The sequence below is a fragment of the Ambystoma mexicanum genome, chromosome 1q (assembly GCF_040938575.1).
Source record: "Ambystoma mexicanum isolate Mex_15411 chromosome 1q, UKY_AmexF1_1, whole genome shotgun sequence".
Classification (NCBI taxonomy): Eukaryota; Metazoa; Chordata; class Amphibia; order Caudata; family Ambystomatidae; genus Ambystoma; species Ambystoma mexicanum.
The window spans coordinates 1,000,456,175-1,000,472,171 of record NC_090922.1 but is presented as its reverse complement, the minus strand read 5'-3'; the positions used below and the strand labels follow the sequence as shown (position 1 = coordinate 1,000,472,171).

Genomic DNA, 15,997 nt, shown 5'->3' with positions numbered 1-15,997 from the left:
TTTCGTGGGGGTTTCCAATTCCCTTAGGATGGTGAACTACTCATGAGTGTTGGATTTTGAATTGGTAATGCAGGCATTGTAGATAGTGGCTTTGGCAGAGGGGATAGTTTTTTTATAATGTTTGGCGGCCAGGGAGAATAATACTGTCTTGGCTTCTGAGGGAGATTTATTTCAGTCTGCATCTGCAAGCTGTTTTTTAGCAAAGTGTTTGCAGTTTGGGGTAATCCATGAGTTCCTGTGTGCAGATGGTTTGAGTTTGCGTGGTTTGAGCGGAGTAATAGTGTCGATGGCCTCTGTCAAAGTCCTGTGGTACAGGTCAGCAAGTGTGCTAGGGTCTGTAGTAAAGGGTAGCTCCAGTACGAGAGAATTAAGCAGAAGGGCGATGCGTTCTTTGGTGATATTCTTAGAGCTGTGAGCTAGGGTGGGGGCAAGGGGATGGCAATAGGTGTGGAGTGGGCTGAAGGCGAGATGGTAAAGTGGACAAAGTTATGGTCCGACCATGGACAAGGGTTGCTTGCAAGGATGTTGACCTGGCAGTTTAGGGCAGCAATCCAGTCTAGGATGCCTCCTTTATTATGCATAGGCGAGGTGAAATCTTAGTGCAGTCAGTGAACTGGCGAGTATAGATGCAGCTAGATCTGAAGGGTCATTGTATCCTAGGTTAAGATCTCCCAATAGAATCATTTTGGAGGTAGATTTAATATTAGTACCCAGAGGGTGTATGAGGTTCTCTTCAAAGGAGGGTGGCAGGCCTGGGAGCAGTAGATGGTATAGAGGGTGATAGTGTTGGAGTCTGAGACACAGGATACCACAGGATACCACAAACAGGATATCACAATTGTCTGAGAAAGTGGCGTTGGAGTATCTAATTGCTAGGGAGTCTTTTGCTATGAGTGATACTCCTCCACCCCTGGCATTAGATCTGTCACAGCGGAAGATCATGAATCTTGGGGGGATTGCAATGGACAAGGGAGGGCCTGTGGTAGCCTGTAGCCATTTTCCGTGGTTGCAAGAAGGTCAAGATTTTGGGTAGTGATCAAATCATGGATGTTGAGGACGTGTGCCGGAGTAGATCTTGCATTGATGAGACCACAGTTTAAGAGAGGAGAGGGTATGGGATTGATAGGAGGGTTGGGAGGTAACAGTTTGGCTACTGACTTGCTTTGAAGCGCTTGGGAATTGATAGGAGTTTTGTTACAGTTTTCTCAGAGGAGGTAGGATTCCTTAACTTTTGAGGGTTAAGAGGTCTGGGGGAGTTTTTAGAGCTGGGCGGTTCTAGTGGTTTAGATATGGCTCCTAAACTATTAACTGAGCGGTCATCTCGACGGGTGTTTCTGTTAGTGATAGGTTGGGGAGTGCTTGTTGCTTAGGGCTAGATCCTAGTATGAGGGCAGTGTGGTCACCCAGATGGGAGTTTATAGTTCAGGTGTCTTGTGGGAGGGAGAGGCTGCCAGGAAAGGCTAAAATTTCTGTGCTAACGCTGCTATCGAGGGCCTGGTCTGTCTTGGCAATGCGATCGGTGCTATGCTCTGCAATCCGGGGTAGGGTGCCATCGATGCTCCTGGCCTTAGCACCAGTGGTGGGTATGGGCCAGTTAGTAGGGATGAGGGGGGTCCCGATGTGCATGAGTGCGGGAAGGAAGGGGTAGATTTAGGTAACACTTGTCTAGTGAGGTTTGTAATTGAGGGTTGCTGGGACCTCCAGGTTCTGAAAGCTAATGTGGGCGCAGGGCGCGGGCCTGATACTGATTGGCCGTGGAGGACATTTGCTGGCAAAGTGCTTGGGAAAGACTATGCACAAACTGGTTACTGCAAGTAGGAACAACGCAAGAACCAAAAAAGCTACTGTACTTGCTCTATCTGGCTATGTATCTCTTTTGTAACAAGGTAATGCACCCTGGGCGCTATGGAAGTTGCAAAACTTTTATGAAAAAGGGGGGATAAAATTGCCTAATTATGAGGTTTATTATGTAGCGAGCCAGCTGCAATATGTTGCCAAATGGCTCTCAGATGAAGTGACCCCTGAATCTAGGCTGTTTGGACAGGATTGCGCCCCATTTTATTTAAAAGAGATGATCTGGCTGCCCAAAACAGAGATGAAAGAGCGCTCTAGGATGATGATGCTTGGATGGAATATGTGGCGCCGGGCATGCCAGATGATGGAGAACCCGTTCCCATGTTCCTCGCAGATGCCGCTAGCGACACTGGCGGGGGGTGATGAGCAGTTGAGGATTATGATTAGGACTCACTGGGAATCGGTGGGGTTGGTAACGCTGGGAGATGTCTGGCGAGACGGGACTATTATAGAGTTTGGAGTGCTGGGAGGAGAAACGGGGCTACACACGGGCCAATATATCACATACTATAGAATGGTGCAGAGAATCAGGAAGACATGGCCCGAAACAGTACTAGAAGGAGAACCAGATTCTACCATAGATGTAATATATGATATATCAGAGGGGGGGCATGAGATCTCTAGACTGTATGAGATGGTGATGTCTAAGGTTGGGAAGGATTTATCGCAATTGAGACTAGACTGGGAAGAGAAAGTAGGAGCCCCAATAGAGGATGGGATGTGGGAGCTGTCTTGTGGGATACCACAAGAAGGTGTCAAGAAACGCAAGACTGAAAAAGATACAACTGTATATTACGCACAGGGCGTATATGACACCTTTGAGGATATCTAAGTTTGGAAACGCTGGACGACAAGCATGTCCCAAATGTGACGAAGAAAAGGTTGACATGGTACACATGTTTTGGTCATGCCCAGTAATTGAGTGTTTCTGGGGGGAGGTGGCGCAGAAACTAGCGGAAAAGGGGGTAAAGATCATCATAGATGCAGCCTGGGCCTGCTTGCTGGGGGGGGTTCCCCAGATCGCAGAAACTTAAGCATGTCGGTAAACTAAAAGACATAGCATATGTGCTTGCAAAAAGAAGAATTGCCATGGGATGGAAGACATGCCACAGGCCACGGGTGGAGGTGTGGTGGAAGGAGTTGCAGAAATGGGCAGAGGCGGAAACCATGGTATGGCAAGAGGCAAGCACAGTAGGGGGAGAGGAGGAAGCGGGAACCCTGTTGGCATGGAAATCGTTAATAGCGGAATTGTTTGGAACAATGCAAGACCTGACGGAGTCTACGGAAAGTGAGACCCCACCACCAGCGACAGATACAGACTGTGCGGAATAATTAGGCTCATAAAGGGGGGTGGGATGGGGGGAGCAGTGGTCAAAATTAAGAAATGTATAATTGAACTGTTGATATATGCACTGCGTGTTTGGTTGTGTTGTTGTTTGGTTGAATAAAATCAATAAAATTATTTTTTTTTAAAAAAGGTAATGCGCCCTGATACCTCAGGGTTTGGTGCTCTATATAAATAAATAAACAAACAAACAAATGACAAGGAAGGGAGGAAGTACATAGGTGGAGGGAGGGACAGGTGTTTATGGCATGGACTTATACATGCAATTTTACTAGGGTTATAATCGCAAACAGTAGAAGGCAAGATTTTATCAAGGTGGTTTCCTTGTGAAGTTAGGAGGGACGTACAGGCATCTTTTTCGTCCGCTTGGAGCGCGGGTGGGACGGTGCATGCAGATCCTCCTTTTGGCATGGTGGAGGGGCAGCCAGCGTGTTGGACTGTCCAGGATAGGCCAAGACAGGCATGATGGCCCTCGGAAAAGACTGGTCAAAATGGGCCGGCTGCGCCTGCCGGCTTGGGGGGGTAGTCTCACCACAAGTTGCAGTGGCAGCCAATCATGCCGCTCGATTCTGGAGGCATGTCCAAAGAGTGCTGAAAAGGTCAGTGGAGATGGCAGCGGCCATTTTGGAAGGGCTTTCTCCCCCATGGATCACCAGGCACTGCAGTGGAAGTGAAGGGGGCAGTGAGGGGATAGCTGAATGATGCAACTCGGCTGAGCTGTTGTCCACCACACAGTCCAAGATGGCAATATGTCCCTTGGAAACGGCCCTTCAAAATGTTACACACCTCTGGAGCACAACAGAAAGAAAATGTGTCCACGTGCCCGCCTTCTGCACTTATCCCACAAAGCTTTTTGGCCTAGTTAGCAACCAAGTATAGGTAGGAAAATTGACTCATTTGTTTAATAGGATTTCACCTTTTGCATATGCTGTTTCCTTTCGTTAATGCTGAATGAGCTACAATATTATTAAATGTGATCTCAAGAGCATAACATTAATAGTCCCAGGATTGAAGATTTATTGACCCAAGCAAAATAATATATTTCTAATGTCAAGCAAGGAAGGAGATTCATTAAAAAAAATAAGTTGTGGTTTTAGGTTTCATGGGGGAAAATTAAACTGAGACAGAGACCACTGCTCCTAGAACTACCTGTCTAAGAGGAATTATCAGTCTTTTACTGAAGTGGTAGAGCCTGCATCGGAGGGCTCTATTTTGTGATAGATTTCCGCCACCCGAATCACTTATTATAATTGGTTACTTATAAGGCGCTTAATACTTAAAGGGCAGACCCATGGATCGAACCTGTATTGCACACGCTGTCTTGCTTCCAAGGCAAGTGTGTTACCCCTGACCTATCCTCCCTTCAACTAATCCAGAATTGGACTTGTCCCAAGCTGAAGGGAAGGGCCTCTAACAAAGGTGAAGGTCGCCGAACACAATAGAGCTTGATGGTAAGAGTTGTAATGCTATAAGAGCTTGTGTAGGGGGAAAGGGAAGCTCTGTCTAGGGCTTCCTGTGACAGAGCCCGTCAATGGCCCTCATTACAGTTTTGCCAGTATCCCGCTGGTAATTCTGGTGGGATACTGGCAAAACTGCCGTACCATTTCCACTGCCCGATATCCTAGTATTACCGGGTTGTAAGGGCGAGAAAGACGCCGGTAAATTCCCATTCTATGGAGTCCCATGGGATTACTGGATTTATCGGTTATTCTGGCATTTATTTGGCTGTAGGGGCCTGTGCTCCCATCAGATTAGGGTTTTTGGAATTACCAGCATTTATTCCAGACCAGCGAATTTATAATGAGCCCCAATGCCTGCTTGCTAGTGTGTAAACATCCAAAAACGGAACCTTGGAATGCACTTTTTATAGTCATTTAGAGCCTCCCTTCCAAGCTTGCTGATTGGCTCAAGAGCTGGAAACCTTGAAAAGAAGAAAGAAGAATCCTGACTGACTGCCTGACTGCTATTCAGGCGTGGTGATCTGCCAATGATCTTTGCCTTAATGCCAGTAAGACAGAGATCCTTCTCATTGGTATCCCTGCTTCTTGTTTCCCCCCACCCACTCTATGGCCAGAATCCTTGGGTCCCCTCCCCTCACCCACTTGTGAGGCAAAAAACCTTGGGATCATCTTTGACTCCTCTCTCTCCTTCTCTCCACACATCACAGGCCTTGCAAATAAGTCTAACTTTCAACTGCACCTCCTCAGGGGCCTTCTGCCTTTCCTCACCTTCCCCTGGAAGCTCAACGTCTCCAGAGACCTGGTTCTCTATAGACTAGACTACTGTAACAACCTCTTCCTCAATCTGCCTCTTTCCTCCCTTCAACTAATCTAGAATAGGACTGCGAGATTTACCCTTAGCCTCAAACCCATGGACCACATCTCTCCAGCCCTAAAATTTCTCCACTGGCTCCCTGTGACCGCAAGGATCAAATTCAAGACCCTTTGCGTAATCCACAAGGCTGTCTGGGGGCTGGGACCTCTCTAAATCCAGCCTTCCCTCCATAAATACCTCCCGGCAAGCGTCCTTTGGTCCTCTGGCTCCCACTCTCTGCAGGTCAAACGTTTCTCCAAGCAGAGAGTTTGAGGTAGATCCCTTTCCTCAGGTGGCTCCTCCCTTTGAAACGGCCTCCTGCCCCACCCCGAGACTTGAGCAGGATCTTCTTATGTTCCAGAAACTTCTCAAGACTTTCATTTTCTCCTCTTCCTTCCCTCTCCCCCTCCCGTGCTAACTCTCCCTCTGCTGCTGCGACTGGGGCCTGGTCCCTTCAGAGTCATACATGGGCCAGACAGCCCCCTACCGGTCCCCCCCAGCATCTCTTGCCAGCACTTGCCCTCAGACTCCCTTTCGTAGACTAGTCAAACCTGGTCCTCCCTATTCACCTCACCCATCCTATCTCCCCCATCCCCCTTGCTCTTGCCGCCTTGGCCTGTCCAGCACTTGCCCGCCCTCACCCTAGGGGCACCCAACTCTTGCACTTCTCCCTCTAAACCCTGTCCCCTGCACTTACCATCTTGTTCATGTACTTGCACAGTAGGATTGTCACAATACCAATATAACCGTTTTTGTTGTTCTACTTTTGTGAGTCCCATGTTGCCGCTGCCACCCACCATCTTGTCTTGTGGCACCTGCATTTTGTGTATAGGTGCCATACAAATGTCCAATAAGTAAATAAATCATAGAATGCAGCCTTATATTGGTGGTTAAACCTGATTTCTACACTCTATGACAGTGTAAAGAGAAACAATTGTGCTTACATTCTCACTTGAATCCTCATCAAAAATGTGTATCAATGATAAAAAATAATTTTAATTGTGAGTTTTCATTGTTTTTTTCGTCAATGTGGGGCACCATTCACATATACAATTCAAAATTATATTGTGTGGATTTTCACCCACATGAGTGTGGCTTTCCCCAGGACCAGAATGGGGGTTGTGCAAAGGAGATAATGTCCCCCAGGCCTCAGTAGTTCCATCACGGTTCCAATCTCCCACAGACATATTAGGATTTTGAAAAGGCATGTTTGAGGCTTGCGCAGCATTAGGGGTCCAAAGGACCCCAGAGGGGTTGCATTTATTTTTCTTTTCTCTGTTTGTTGTTGCATATAATGCTTGCATTGTTAAGGTGAAATTAGATTGATCCACAAAGATTGTGTCATGTTGGCCCAAAGTTGCTGTGTGTACCTGGCCTTCAAATTCTCTTCATTGTTATTTCAACTGCAGGCTCACACCCTTTTTTTTCTTTTGCAGATTAATGCAGAAAGGACGCCAGAAGACATTTTTTCTCAAGTCTGTGCTTCGGTTGAATCTATTTTCTGAGAGCCTGGCCCACTCACATGTCTTTTCAAACAATGAATTGTAAGGTGTATATTCAGTAGGCATGTTACATCATTGACAAAAGGCAGCCAAGGCAAAGAAGCTGCCCAGAGCAATATGTGTTGTCATAGAAGGTATCTGGACTTAGTGCATGAGGTATTTAAATGTCAGGAAATGTTCTGTCATGCATTGACAACAAATTAATGTCGGCACTACATTGCAAATGCTTCATAATGATGATGCCAATTCTTGCATTATAAATAGTGTATACTCCATCGGCCAAAAGCAGCATGGCAAGAAGGTTAGCCCGGTTCATGTTTTTGGGAACTATAATGTGTAAACGGGTTACCAGATGTCACACCTGTCAGCAGTCAAGCCTGCTACTCCAAGTAACAGAATCCAGCTTACATCCGACGCAGCGCAGACTACAGGAACGCAGCACAGAGTCGAAAAGGGGCTCTCTCCTGCGGTGATGCCCAGGTTAGGTGTGGTGTTGGCACCTCTTCACCCTTGCCCTTAGTCTCCCTCTTCATCCTAATGGTGATTTGTTATTGACTGCCACATGTAAAGAGTATCTGTGTTATTAAGCTGTCTCTTTAAATTCTGTAAATTCTTCAAGGAAAAGGGAGAAAATCAGTTTGAGGGATGAACACATGCCCCTATTCGCACGGTAGGATGAACACTATTCGTTCTGTTCATGTACGGTTCCTTGGTGTGTTGTTTTTGGACACTGTTATATGCATTTGCTATTGGGAGTGGGTCTGCATAATGTGGGTAAAGTGGAATTATTGTAGTGGTGCAACTAAAATGGCTCACAGTGCTGACTGCTGCATGCCATGTAAAGAAGGAACACAGGACGAACTGAATCCAGAAAATACATTAATATAGATCCCATGTTGGCAAACTTTGGCTCTTCAGATGTTTTAGTCTACAAACCCCATCAGTCCTATCTAGCATAGTCATTAGTGAGGGATCATGACGTTAATTTTTAGTATGTAGGTATATTGATTATTTTACATAATGTATCATTCCGTGCAATGCTTCCATTCAAAAAAGTACCAAAAAGAAGTTTATAAGGATTGCAATTTTGTTAATTCATCCTGCTTGTAATGGTGAAATGCTTCCATATCAGTGGCACGGTGCATTTGATAGGTATTGGCGCCAAACAAAAGACTGCATCTGTTTGGTGTATTGATGTTGCAGTGAAGTAGCTTCAGGAACCGGCCAAGCGTCCCTGTCACCTCCGAGCACGACAGGCCGGAAGTCATTTCAGCTTGAATCAGCCAGCACAGCTGTGCCATTGGGGCGATGACCAGGATCTCTTCAGCTGAAGTCAGTTACTCCCACTCTGCAGCACCCCGCTTTTGCATGACCGACCTTACTTTGTCAGCAGTTCGACTATTACTGAAATTATTTGTATTTTTCCAAGTTTAATATCTTGTAACAAAGACATGCTATTAAAAACGTATGTACAACATGAGACGCGTATCCTCCTTTTTGTAACCGCTGGGCTGGATGTAGACGTGAACCAGTCTTCAAGAAAAGTAGTGGAATTAAATGTTACTAGCATTAAAGCTAATGAAGCACCTGCGTTCCTGCAGTAGGTTGATTTCGTGTAATGCTGAAATAGTTTCTCTTTCTCTTGCATCTTTTTGGTGTGGGGTAAAAAACGTATACGTGTTTTATTTTGGTTATCCTGGGTTCTTTTTTAGCTTATCGTGGCCCTTTAAGGACCATATTTCCTTTTACACATGTCAATTCAAACCTTGAATGTTATTTAGGGAAATAGATAATCACATTGATTTACATGCACCTTTAAATATGTACAAAAGTATATATTTCTATATCACCTTCTGCAACAAGATAAGTGTACCGATATCACTCTCTCCACTGCTCAGGATCCACCTTTGAACAGAGGTGCACCAGGCTGCAGAAGGTAAGTTCAGAATGTATTGGTTATGGTGTCAAAAGTAACACCAAGAAAGAGATCTTCACAGCCTTCCTCTGCAGCGCACTGAGGAGATGTCCATCTTCCACGTCACTACCGTCTCTGCCCCACACATTTTTGTTTCAACGTTCCTTACTACACGTTCTTTACTCGCTCCATTCAAAATAACATCTCACACGTGCTATGCCACCCGAAACTACACCCATTGAAAAGAAGTACCACACCTCATTTTCTCCAGCAAACCAAGTCACGCCTTAAGTCTAACCACAACTACATTCCTTTCTTCCAGTGTCTTCCATTCATTGTTTTGACAGCTTGCACCATGTTCTTAAGCCTTTCAATCCTGGAAAAATGTAAAACTTAACCAGCTTTTCCTGGAGGTTTAACTTTAATCCATTCACCCTGTTTCGTATTCAGGCATGTGTGCAATCACGCAACACAAAATAAATTGCTATGGACTTGTTAAAATAGATTGTCAAAATCAGCCCTGTGGACAGATTCTGAGAGGCTACCCTGTTCCGGCGAACAGGGACACACATGAATGTCTAGCCAAGCTCTATATAGATAGTGTCACTGAACAGCAAGGCTTAGAGTTGGGAGGGCATGAGAGCGGTGAAGGGTTCAATTAAGCACACAGGGTGCACTCTTGATAATACATGTTAGGCAGAATGTATAAAAAGACAGTTGATTACTTAGGCATTGGACAACTCTTCTCAAGCTGAAAAACAGAGGTAAAAGACGCACTAAAACATGTATGATATGATATGGCACTTATAACGTGCCTATACACAAGTGTTTCAAGGCGCGATGAGGCAAGGGAGAGGAACAAGGGGGACATACAACGATCCTACTAGGCCATGTGTCATTCAGATAGCGCAAGTGCGTGGGAAGCGAGGAAGGAATGTGCAGTACATGAGAATAGATAATAAAAATAAGTAAAATAGCGGCCAGCATGTGGCAAGTGCATGGGTAAGTGTGGACATCAGCTATCTAGATCTGGTGGGGGACTGTAGGGATACAGAACAGTCCACAAGTACAGGGGTTGCCAAGTGGGCAGTGCAGATGTGTGACGCTGGTGGGAGAGAGACCTGGGCTTGGAATCAGAGGGTGTCCAGGTAGCCAGTGCAGTGCCGGTATCAGCCAGGAGGTTAGCAGAGGAGAGGAGGAGAGAAAGCAGAAGCAAAGAGAAAGGTTTTGAGGTGTTTCCGGAACCGGAGATGGTGCTCCTCAAGTTTAAGGGAGGCAGGGAGGCTGTTCCAGAGGGAGGCACCAGCCGAGGAGAGAAATCTACCACCAACTCGTTTCTTGGAGAAGAGACTGACCCTGGGGGAGTTGGAGGCAGAGGAGCGAAGAGCTCGAGAAGGAAGATATTTAGGAAGAGCAAGTTGAAGATATTGAGGCCCGCCTTGTGGACGATGCAGAGAATTTTGAACTTAATCATCGCAGCCACTGGGAGCCAGTGCAGAGATTTCAGTCCTGGAGAGATACAATCCCTGGGCTTGAGGCCAAGAACAAGTCCTGCAGTCCTGTTCTGAATGAGTTTCAGAGGGCGGAGAGTAGAAGCAGGCAGATTTAGAAAGAGGCTGTTGCAATATTCCAGTCTAGAGAGAACAAGAGCTCTGCAGGCAGTGAGCTTATGTGGGAATGAGAGGAAAGGAAGAATACCTCTGAGGAGGAGCAGCTGGTAGTGTGACTTCTTAGAGACGTCAAAGATGTGAGGAGAGAAGGAGAGTGTGGAGTCGAAGATGACCCAGAGGTTTTGGCTTTGCAGGTGGGAATGGAAAGGGGACCAAGAGAGGCCGGCCAGAGAGCAACAGGAAAGGAGGGAGCGGGTGTGCCGATGAGGAGAATCTCAGTCTTACTGACATTAAGGCAGATGTCATTGGCGGCACACCACTCCTGGATAGCAGACAGACAGTCAGAGATGAGGGAAGGAGAGGAGGAGACAGAGGGTAGCCTGAAAATTAGCTTGGTGTCATGCGCATAGCACTGAAAGTTGGGGCAGAGAGCGGCGATGGTATTAAGCGCGTTATAAATAGCCTATCATATAAATAACCTATCATATCAGTGATGGAAGTGGCTTGGCCTGAGGGGTCGGGAGGGTGAGGTGGGAGGAGAGGAGACAATGATCACTCCAGGAGAGAGGAGTGGAGAGAGAATCAGAAAGGGGAATGTCTGAGGAGATCAGAACATCCAGAGTGTGCCCTGCAGAGTGAGTCAGGCCAGAGGGGAGAATAGTGAGTGAGAGAGAGTCGCAAAGGTTGCGAAAGAGTACAGAGGAAGGACAGGAGGCATCCAGGTGGATGTTGAAATCTCTGAGAAGGAGGCGTTGAGTGGTCAAGGCCAGGAGTAAGGAGGAGAGGTCCGCCCACTCAGAGAGGAAGGAGGAGATCTTACCAGGTGGCCGATAGATAGTAGCCAGAATAAGGGAATGGCTAGGTGAGGGAGAGAGCTTGCAGACGAGGCATTCAAAAGAGTAGTAGGACTGCGTAGGAGTGACAGAGGCAGGAATCCACTCAGGGAAGATCAGGGCAACACCCCCTCCAGAGCAGTTGGATCTGGGCGCGGAGAGGATCTTGTAGCCATCAGGTATGAGCGTGTCAGAGCTAGTGACAGAGCTGGCCGTGAACCATGTCTCGGTGAGACCGAGGACGTCGAGGTCAAATTCTTCAAGAAGGCAGCAGATATCAGAGGAGTGTTTGACCGCAGAGCGAGAGTTTAGAGTGGCAATATCGAGAAGGTTGCCATCCTTGAAGGATTTCCAGGGAGGGGTACAGCTCAGATGTACGCCCTTCAGAGGTGTAGAAGGAGCCCGAGAGGGGGCAGAGAGGGAAGGAGAAGGCAAGGAAGCCAAGGAGGAGGCAGAGGGGTAGGTGAGGAAGCCACGGAAGGGGGAAAGAGGGGACAGCAGGAGAAGAGAGGAAATTGATGAGAGCCTATCAAAGAGGTGAAGGTTGGCCTGAGGGCCTTGGACCAAGATGATCCTGTTCGAGTAAACATTAATGATGACCTTAGAGGAATGGAAGGAGGCCAGGAGGATGTCCCAACGGGTGCCACCATTAATGGGAGAAAAGTAGAAGGGAGAGAGCACAGAGACCATATGAAGGGTCCATAGGTCTGGCGAAGGAACGACAAAGAGGATGTCGGTGAGAGTTTCCTTAGAGGAGGCGCTGGTGTAGGTGTCAGCGATAGGGAGGCCTGGGTTGGAGACTAGGCTGTCCTTTTTAAACTTCTTCCTACCATATTTAGTAAAGAGAGCAGGATAGTCAATAGAGAAACAGTTATAGAAGTTAGAGAAGATAGGGGGGACAGAGAGCACCATAGAGTAGGTGGGAGAGGAGAGAGATGGAAGGGGCAGGGGGAGGTACTGGAGGAGGACACTAGAGTAGGCAGACAAGGAGTGAGAGGCAGGCAAGTTGCGCAATAGGACAAGATGACGACACTCAGACTTACAGAGCTAACATATTGCACAGTTAAGACAGGAGAGAAGACACAACAAAAATCGAGAATCCTGAATAGAGGGAGAAAGGCCAAGGTTTCACAACGCAATTTTAAATACTGCGACATTGCATATTATAACAGGTGAAATCACACCTAAATTTGAGGATCCTGAATAGAGGGAGAAAGGCCTAGGTTTCACAATACAATTTTAAATACTGCGACAGTGCATATTATAACAGGAGGAAAAACACCCAAGTTAGTGGGTCTACTAGGTGGAGGCAGTAGTTAGGGAGGCCCGGACCATTGAGCAGGGTGACAACTGGCAACAGGTGTCCCCTGCGGACATCTGCCGACACAACCAGGAGCCGCCAATCAGGGAGCCGCCCCTTGCCTAGGGGCAGGGCCGGTCTTTGCGTCAGTCAGCCTCCAGGGTGCGCTGCACCAGCAGTCCACAGTGCTAGAATATACATGTCCCACGTTCATTTCCTAACATTATAAAAGTGAATGTGCCTGTTCATTTTACGTTAGTTTCCTAACATTATAAAAATGAATGTGCCTGTTCATTTTTATAATGTTACGAAACAAACGTGTTACACGTGTATTCTACCACTGGCACTGCTGCAGGCTGTGGCCTCGGCCCTCAGGCAGGGCAGTGCTAAAATACATGTGTAACACGTTCATTTCCTAACATTATAAAAGTGAATGTGCCTGTTCATTTTTATAATGTTAGGAAATGAACGTGTTACACGTGTATTCTACCACTGGATCTGCTGCAGGCTGTGACCTCGGCCAGGGCAGTTTCTAGTCCATTTGGTGCCCAGGGCGAAACATTAGGAATGTGCCCCCCGCACCCCATCCCATCCGCCACTCCTACCACACCCTGCGCACCACTCACACTGCACCCTGCGTGCCATTACCAAACTACACCGTTAAGGAACTCCTAACCAAAGTCAAACAGTCTGTCACACAAGGAATGAATTGCCATTTGCAACGGCGGCCCACTTTTTCACTGGTGCCCAAGACAATTTTATTCCTCAGTCCCACTTAGGCTGCAGATAATGAGGACTGGGCACACCAACCAAGAGACCATGAATATGGCACAGGATGCAGTATATACAACCAACAAAGAACACAAGATTCTGAAGGGGGTTTGGAGGCAACCTAAGCCAAAAGGGCAATGACAGGAAGACACCTGAACCCAATAAACAATCACTTTAACATTCTTTGAATGGGAATCAAGGGTTATGCTTTGATACAGGAAAGTCTTGACTGTTGTAAGGAAACATGGACCAGGATTATTTATTTATTCATGCAATGTTTGTCGGGTACCTGCATATTTATTTATTTATGCAATGTGTGTCGGATACAGGTATCCGAAAAACATTGCATAAATAAATAAATTATCCGTCTCCATGTACCCGACAAACATTGCATAAATAAATAAATGAACTGGTTCGTAGCTTAAAGAATATTTACTCAGCAACACTGGTCAAAACTATTATCCGCATAGTGAAGTAACTCATCACCAGTGCCATGAAAGTGGTTTAAAGTGTAATTGATATATAGTTTGGAAAAGAAGCAGCATGAAAGAAATAGCGCTGCTTTAAACTATTATTTTGGCCATTTTCTGGGCTTGCAGGGACGCACCATGGGCCCAAACGGGTCGGGGCCCACGGTGCATCCCTGCAAGGCACGCTCACTCCCCACAGCCCACTGCACCTCCTCTCCCATCTCAATGCCAGCACGAAACCATTTAGTGACTAATGGGCCACCATTAGCAGTTTCCTGCCGGCATTGTGATGGAAGGGGCTGGTCTTAGCTGCAGGGGGACCTAAAGTGTTTTTATTGGTGTGCTTATGCCCCCACCCCAAGTGGCACAAAAGTGGTCAGAGGGAGCCTTTGACTTCTGTAATGTCACGTAGTACTTTTGTACTACGTGACATTACAGTCGGAAAGGGCAGCGCCAGCACCTGACCTGCAGAACTTTCCCCACGTCAATGCGCCGCCCCACAAACTGGGGAATTCCATCCCCTCAAGAGGCTCCAGGGACCGGGGCAATTGCGTCCCCCGGGACTATTGCGCCCCGGGCAGTTACCCGCCTCGTCCGGGCCAAGAAACAGGCCTGGCCTCAGCCCTCAGGCAGGGCAGGGCGATTGGCAAATAAATTAGCAACATTTGTTGCTTTATTACCTTCCCCTGGCCCCGGGTGGCGCCGGCGCTGCTGGCGCCAGCCAGGCCCATGGGCGCACGTGCCGTGTGCCCTCCTCCAGGCTATGGGCGCGCACTGACACTGAAGTGTGGATCGATTGGGGCTGGCTGGTGTTGTCGGCCCCGGCCATTACAGAAAAGAGGAGCGAGTGGGTCACTAAATCCTGAAGTTGTTCCCATCACAAGCACACACTGCCAAGCAGCAGCAGAATCAGCAAATACAAACAGTTTCTGCATCCTGCCCTCACTGATTGGCCTTGTGTCAGGAAACCCGGCAGTAACTACGGCCTGCCGAGGCAAGCACACTTCTTTCCTCCTGCTCCCGTCCTCGCAGGTGAGGCCTATTGCTGAACAGGCGTTTTATTTATTTTAAAATGGTATCGAGGAGTTGACTGGGCCATCCAAGAACAGCCTATGGAGGCCACAATGCTAGACACTTTTGTCAAGGCCCAAGTAGTTATGAAAAAGGAAGCGACCACTGGTGGTGGACTCTCCTCAGGAGATCAAAAGGCCGGTCCTCGGGAAAGAAATGGGCAGAGTGTCACCGTCAGCAGATCTTAGACAGTTGCACGTTCCAGCAGGGTTGGATTGGTCAGTCCATTGGCCGGGCCAAAATCACTTCGAGGGTGAGGCCCTGGGGGCCGGTACCACGCTTGGGCCGGTTTGGGGGTTACTATGCCCCCCTAGTGCCCGCTCCCGAGCATGTTGTTCGTCGTTCCCTCTTTCCTGGGCATGCAGTGCTGACTTTATTTTAGTGCAAGAGTTTCATACATTTCACTGTTCGCTCAGACTTGTCTTATACTCTTCTTTGTCGTTGTGCTTCTTTTGTTTGAAATAGCAATCACGCTAGTCTAACAAGATAAACAAACACCTACACAAACGCGCCTTGTGAATGATGGTGTGAAGGATGGATGCAGGCGCTGGACCAAAAGCTGAGCGAAGTGTGCACAGCAGCTGGCTTGGGAAAGCGACTCATTAACTACAGTAGAAACCGTCTCCGTGGACGGTTGGCCCGTCTTCCGTATAATGCAAATACCCAGACTGTAGGATGCATGCTTCACTTTTTTGTTCCATTGGTGGCGGCATGCTGTAGCATCAATTCATGGCCTTTAAAAAACCCTGCACGGTGCAGCTTCCAATCTCCTTTAACACAAACGCTGGGATATGCCATGACTAGCTAACGTCACATTAATCAAAGCCAGGTCTCTAAAGAATGGTTCAAGTGTTGGGGAATCACCTGCTCACACTTTCTGTCGTGTGACCAACCAGTGCGCAAAAGATGTTTCAGAGCGTGGGGCTCTTGATGCCACCCATTTCTGCATTTGATACACCAGCAGCTAAACACACCCTGGGGAGGCAGCTCCTTCTGCATAGTCCATTTCTCTC

The 15,997-nt window shown here is 47.5% G+C and overlaps 1 protein-coding gene across 1 annotated transcript in view; it reads left to right on the top strand.

Moving 5' to 3' along the window:
• Window positions 1-8,494, top strand: part of AK5 (adenylate kinase 5) — a 3,278,219-nt gene extending 3,269,725 nt beyond the window's left edge. Inside the window, exon 14 of the mRNA XM_069641673.1 lies at window positions 6,949-8,494. Coding sequence (XP_069497774.1) covers window positions 6,949-7,017 — 69 coding nt within the window. The 3' untranslated portion in view covers window positions 7,018-8,494. The remainder of the gene's footprint in view (window positions 1-6,948) is intronic.
• The last annotated feature ends 7,503 nt before the right edge of the window (window positions 8,495-15,997 follow it).